We start from the raw sequence: 7,054 nt of genomic DNA on the forward strand, positions 1-7,054 counted from the left end.
GAGACCCTTTTATGATAAGACAGGCCCTAGATATTATTGGAGAGAAATTAACCAAGAAAGTTAAAATTAGAAAAGAACCAAATCCAGTTGTTGAGTCTCGTAAAGAATCTGATTTGAGTAAGATTGAATCAAGCATAACTATTGAAGTATCTAAAAAAATTGAACTAGTCGATTTGTTTGTGAGACACGATGAATCAAAGAAAATAGAGCAATTTGATGAAGCTAAGCAAGCTGAATTATCTAAGGAAGTTAGACATGAATTCAAAGGTAGATGTTTCATATGCAATGAAGTTGGTCATGTCATGTCCCCACTCTAGCTCAGTCTAATAGAGACATGTAAGTCAGCTTATTATGGGGTCTTGTAGGCTGACAGGGTCAGATAGAGACCCAGTATGGTTATTCAGTGTTGGGGACTTGGTTTTCTGGTGGGTATTGATTAGTTGGGTGACGTTCCTTGTTTCTAGGAGGCAGTTCCTACATTTATGGGGTTCATTCCTACTTTTTAGGAGGTATGATCATGCCCAGGGCTGGGTTTCCATGAGATGACCCTTTGGGTTTAGTTTCAGAGGGATAGGGCTTGTTTCCTAAATTTTAGGAGCATCCCTAGATTTTAGGGATGAGACTGCCAGTGGATCCTTGATTTCCGAATTCAGTCACAAACAGGTGACAGGATGATTTTATGGTTTGTGATGTCAATTGGGCAGTTTGTGGCTATTTGGGTTATATTTTTAATATTTCCTAAGTTAGCATTTAATATTTGAATAAGGCTAAGTTAATCGCCATTTTGGAGTAATAAGGGAATTTTGGCCTCATCTAGATGCGTATCCCATGTTATGATAGCTCGTTGGAAAGGTTTTGAAATTCTCTAAATCTTCCTCTTTGGTCGCAGGGCAATTCGGTGAACGGATTTATTACTATGGTGGAAAAGGTCATTTTCTAGTGACATGGTCACTTTAAAATAAGATTTAATTCATTTTTTTTATAGCCAACGCCAATTGGGGGTCACTTTAGGGTTCGAATTGCTTTGCAAGGGGTTATAAGGAGATGGGCGCCATTTCTCATGATTATGCATATTTTCAAACACTTCTTTTCAGATTTGCTCTACTTGAGCGATTTGCATTTTGGGACGCAAACCCCAGGGTAATTGCTGGCTGGGACGTAACCCTCAGCAGCATTGGGTATTGGTTTTTCTGGCTGGGACGTAACCCTCAGCAACATTGGGTATTGGTTTGTCAGTAGTTTCAATAGTATTCAGGAGGAAGGTAGACGCCACTTCAGCTTGGACCTACAGTTGTTTTGTTGGGCATCTTCTTTGGTGTATGGGAGGTGAATTCTAGCAGCCGTACACTGCCATTTCTTGCAGCCGTACTTGCAGCCGTACTCTGTCATTTGCAGCACTTGGATACATAGAATAATCGGTTACTCAGCAGCAGTTTCTTGCATTTTATCAGCCCGTTTTCATCAGCCAGTTGTAGCGTCATTGTTAGAGGAAATGTACCGGATCTTTTATTTGGCTCTATAATTCAGAGATCTGCCTGGTACGATTTGTATCAACTCTGACTTTACTGCATATTGTTATTTATTTTCAGACTCTTTTCTTGCCATTTGCTACTTCTCATTTCTATGTGGAATAATCATCAAAAACACAAAAACAAACAAACCCTTCTGCATTTCTGTCTAGTTGTACAAGAAAACATTAATAAATAGGAAAAAACAAAAAAATAAAATAAAACTACAGCAGATTTGCAGTAGAGATCCATCAGGGATCTTTCAGTAGTATCAGAGCTTACATCCTGCTAGCCTGTAGGGTTTGTGAGAAATTGTCACAACAGATTTGGCATCTGGGTATTGGATAAAAGTTTTTGATAAATCATTTCGGCATCTGGGTAGTCACTAGTTGGTGGATTGAATACAAATCTATGCATCTTGGTGGAGAAATACATAGATTCTACGAGCGCATGAGAAACTAGTGGCAAGCAGAGGCCGCCAGAGATGCACAGATACCAGCTATGGGTGAGGCACAGGGTGCTGCTAGCGACGCCATGCCTACAGAAGCAGAAGAAAGAGAGATGGTGCGGACCCTATTCACTACTCAGCCCAGGATCGCTCAGGCTGTAGACAGGTTACAGGATACCTTGGAGTGTTTGGAGATGGGTGGACACAGAGGCAGGCAAAGTAGATCAGTTTCAGTGGCTGGTAGTCAGCCCAGCCATCAGTCCCATTCTTCAGTTGGGAGCTCCCTTCATTCAAGTAGGAGGCATCGCCATTGTACACCTACTACGAATAGGCCATTGCTTTCCCAATTCATACCAGGTGAACGGCCAGCGCAGGTGGAACCACCAGAAGTGGGGTTTTAGGAGTCAGTTTTGGCGGCCACAACTGAGTGGAGGGCCCTACCTCCTGAGGTTAGGGATGTCTTCCCTTTTCCCCAGTATTGTGCACAGCGTAGAGATACAACCAAGTTCAGGGGAGATCGTGGTAATAGACTACCACAACAGCAGCAGAATTATGACCTCAATAGAGCTACTAGGAAGATTACATTGGCCCCATATAATGGCTTAGGAGACACTAGCGCACGAGCCTGGGTCCACAAGCTGGACATATACCTTTCATTGAGGCCCATGCCTGAGCGTGAGGCTATTCAGTTTGCTATGTTGCATTTAGAGGGGATTGCCTATGATTGGTGGCACCATGGATTGGTCACCCAGGATCACGCCTTAGTTCACTCCTATGCTGAGTTCACCGAGCGACTCATTGCACGATTTGACCGTAAGGATACAGAACTTTATTACAGGGAGTTGGCTCACCTTAAACAAACTGGTCATGCAGAAGCCTATATTAATGAGTTCCAGCATATTGCAGTTATGGTACCGGATATGCCTCAGAAACGTAGTGTGATGTTGTTCATTGAGAGTTTGCAGGATAGACTAAAAGGATTGGTACGTTCTTTCCAACTAGCTACTCTTAAGGAGGCTATTGATGTGACATTGAGATTGGATACTGTTCCCACTTCTTATCAGGCAGATAAGAAACCATTTAGAGATTCACGGCTTGCACAGAAGGCCAATACGACACAGAACAAAGGAGGGACCTCATCTAAAACTCCTTGGATGAATTAGGAGACAAGGAATGAATTGAGGAGGAAAAAGTTGTGTTTTTCCTGCAAAGAACCATGGGAACCAGGACACCGTTGCATGGGTAAAGGAAAGGTTCATTTGATTGAGGTGACTTCTGAGTTAAGGGATGAGGAGGTTCCTGATACTGATATTGAGGATAATACAAAGGATGTTGAGCAGTTTCCGACACAGTTGGAGTTAGACACCGCTGAGCCTGTGGCATCAGCTAAAGTAGCTATGGCTACCCTCTCCAATTATCCTAAGTTTCATGCCTTCCGGTTGAAAGGTACACTTAAGGGTAAGCGGATCACCAGTTTGGTAGACACAGGTGCTACGCATAACTTTATTGATCAAAAATTAGTTGAGAGGCATGGCTTACAGTACGAGGAGTTTGGTGGTTTTGGAGTGAAGGTGGCTGATGGTGCCATTTTGGGTTGTACCAAGCGGATTCCACAGCTTAGTATTCAAATGGGAGATTATACTTTGACTAATGACTTCTATGTGCTTCCCATAGAAGATTATGATGTGGTTTTGGGCATGCAGTGGTTACAGGGTATTGGGCATTACATTATTGATCACCACCGTATGCAGTTAGAGTTTCTTTCTAGCGGGCAGAAGGTGATTTTGAGGGCAGCGTCAGATGGTGGACCCAGGGAGGTGACTTGTCGCAGGATGGAGACCATCCTTAGGCATAATGATGTGCTTTCGGCTACACACTGTTTGGTTAAATCCAAAACACCCATATCTCAGGATGGCCGTGTATTTCATCTGGACATTCAGTCAGTGATGGATCGTCACAGTAGAGCGTTTGGTGATATACCTCCTGGAGTGCCACCAGATAGAGGGTTTGAGTATGGTATAAAGTTGGAGGATGGAGTGAAGCCAGTGATTACTACTCCATACCGTCATCCTAGAGCCTATAAGGATGAAATTGAGAAGACTATTCATGAGCTATTGGACATGGGTTTCATTCGACCTAGTTCTAGCCCCTTTGCTTCTTCTATAGTGCTTGTTAAGAAGAAGGATGGGACTCTACGGATGTGTGTAGACTATAGAGCTTTGAACAAGAAGACAATAAAAAATAGATATCCCATTCCGCGCATTGATGAGTTGTTAGATGAGTTACATGGGGCTGTCTACTTCTCTAAGATTGATCTTCGTTCAAGTTATCATCAGATAAGTGTACAAGCAGAGGATGTACACAAGACCGCCTTCCGTTGTCACTATGGGCACTATGAGTTTTTGGTAATGCCTTTTGGCCTTACCAATGCACCAGCTACTTTCTAGTCCTGTATGAATCATATCTTCAACAAGCAGTTGAGAAAATCGGTTCTAGTGTTTTTTGACGACATATTGATGTACAACAGTACTTGGGAGGACCATCTCAGACATCTCGAGGAGGTACTTAGCATAATGGAGAGTCAGTCTCTATTTGCTAAGCTTTCCAAATGTGAGTTTGGATTGGGGGAGGTGTTATATTTGGGTCATGTGATCAGTGCTGAGGGGGTGAAGGTGCATGAAGAGAAGATTCAGACGATTCAGAATTGGCCTGTTCCTCGAAACATTACTGAGTTACGAGGATTCCTTGGATTGTGTGCTTATTATAGAAGATTTGTGAAGGGTTTCTCAGAGCTGGTAGCACCTTTGACAGATCTCACAAAGAAAGGATCATTCAGATGGACAGAACAAGCACAGGGGGTCTTTGATAGACTCAAGGAGGTTATGAGTACTTGCCCCGTTTTGGCACTACCTGATTTCTCGCAGCCATTTGTCCTAGAGTGTGATGCATCGAGCTTGGGTATAAGAGCGGTGTTGATGCAGAATAGACACCCCATTGCCTATGAGAGCAGGAAGTTGCAAAACAATGAAAAGTTGTACTCTACCTATAATAAGGAAATGTTGGCTATTATGCATGCGTTAGCCAATTTCAGATAGTATCTTGTTGGCAGTAAATTTGTGGTGAGAACAGAGTACAGACCATAACAGTCTGAAGTATTTCCTAAATCAAATAGAGCTCAATGATCGACAACAAAAATGGGTTAGCAAAATTCAGGCTTATGGCTTTGATATCGAATTCATAAAGGGGAAGAATAATACTGTGGCTGATGCACTCTCTAGGAAACCTTCATTGGCTGCCCTATGTTCATTGAGCGAGATTTCAGCAGATTGGAAGGCTCAACTTTTAGTTGAATACTCCAAAGATCAGCATGCTTGTGAGATTATGGAGGGATTGATAGTGGATGACAGATACAGTGTGGTAGATGATATTATCTACTATAAAGACAGTGTTTACCTTGTTCCGGGTTCTTAGTTGAAGGAACAAATTTTGCATGCTCTCCATGATATTCCTACAGCCGAACACCCAGGATATGGTAAGACTTACAGGGCAGTACGTGAGAGATTCTCTTGGAAGGGTCTCAAAGATGATGTTTTACGCCATGTCCGTGAGTGTATGACTTGTCAGCAGAACAAGTTGGAGCATACCTACCCAGCGGGATTATTGCAGCCCTTGCCTATACCGGAACAGAAGTGGACAGGGATCTCCATGGATTTCATTACAGGTCTTCCTCGGGTTCAGGGGAAAGATTGCATCTATGTTGTTGTGGATAGGTTAACGAAGTATGCCCACTTCTTTCCCATTGCATTAGATTTTATAGCATCGCAGGTGGCTGAGTTGTTCTTCAGGGAGGTGTTTAGACTTCATGGTCTTCCCAAGACCATTGTGAGTGATAGGGACAGCAGATTCATGAGTTCCTTCTGGCAGGAACTTTTTACACTTGCTGGTACTTTGTTAACACCTAGTACTAGTTACCACCCTCAAACGGATGGGCAGACAGAAATAGTTAACAAATGGGTTGAGGGATATTTGCGTAACTATGTGTCAGGGCAGCAAAAAGCATGGGTGCGTTGGATGCATTTGGGCGAGTATTGTTATAATACTACGCATCATATGTCCATTGGCATGACGCCTTTCAGAGCTCTCTATGTATATGAGGCATTATCTTTCACTGATTTGGCATTTGGTGACAGTAGAGTTCCCTTGGGTCAGGATTGGTTACAAGAGAACCAGGATGTCATGAGATCTCTTAGGGAGAATTTGCAGCAGGCCCAAAATCAGCAAAAGATGTACGCTAATAGGCACAGGATTGAGAGGGCATTTGAGGTGGATGATATGGTCTTTCTACGTTTACAACCATATCGGTAGAGCACCCTAAAAAGGGGGGGAGTTGAGAAGCTCAAACCACGTTTTTATGGTCCATACAGGATACTTAGGCGAGTGGGAGAGGTTACATATGAGGTTGAGTTACCACATGGCAGAAAAGTTCATAATGTATTTCATGTATCTTGCCTGAAAAAGGCCCTTGGACAACATATTATAGTTTCACCCGAATTACCTCCTATGGATGACGAAGGTAAATTGATTTTGGTCCCTGATGAGATTCTTGAGGTGAGGGAATGGCGGCTGAGAAGCCAGGTGATTCGAGAGTATTTGGTTCGATGGAGAGATCTTCCCATTGAGGATGCCACCTGGGAGGGTGAGAGCATTTTACAACATCCTGCATTACAGTTGCTTGTGGGCAGGCATCTCCGAGAGGGGAGGACTGTCATGTCCCCACTCTAGCTCAGTCTAATAGAGACATGTGAGTCAGCTTATTATGGGGTCTTGTAGGCTGACATGGTCGGATAGAGACCCAGTATGGTTATTCAGTGTTGGGGACTTGGTTTTCTCATGGGTATTGATTAGTTGGGTGACGTTCCTTGTTTTTAGGAGGCAGTTCCTACATTTATGGGGTTCATTCCTACTTTTTAGAATGTATGATCATGCCCAGGGCTGGGTTTCCATGAGATGACCCTTTGGGTTCAGTTTCAAAGGGATAGGGCTTGTTTCCTAAATTTTAGGAGCATCCCTAGATTTTAGGGATGAGACTGCCAGTGGA

The 7,054-nt window shown here is 43.2% G+C and overlaps 1 protein-coding gene across 1 annotated transcript; it reads left to right on the plus strand.

Annotated features, from left to right (window-relative positions):
- Positions 1-5,337: 5,337 nt before the first annotated feature.
- On the plus strand, positions 5,338-6,321 carry LOC149554076 (uncharacterized). Its single transcript, XM_089790409.1, has 4 exons — positions 5,338-5,419; positions 5,581-5,677; positions 5,802-5,899; positions 6,002-6,321. The coding sequence occupies exons 1-4, from the start codon at positions 5,338-5,340 to the stop codon at positions 6,319-6,321; spliced, it is 597 nt and encodes a 198-aa protein (XP_089646535.1).
- Positions 6,322-7,054: the final 733 nt, after the last annotated feature.

The sequence above is a fragment of the Cupressus sempervirens genome, chromosome 6 (genome assembly GCF_028749045.1).
Source record: "Cupressus sempervirens isolate cs-2001-9-10 chromosome 6, ASM2874904v1, whole genome shotgun sequence".
In the NCBI taxonomy this organism is placed as follows: domain Eukaryota; kingdom Viridiplantae; phylum Streptophyta; class Pinopsida; order Cupressales; family Cupressaceae; genus Cupressus; species Cupressus sempervirens.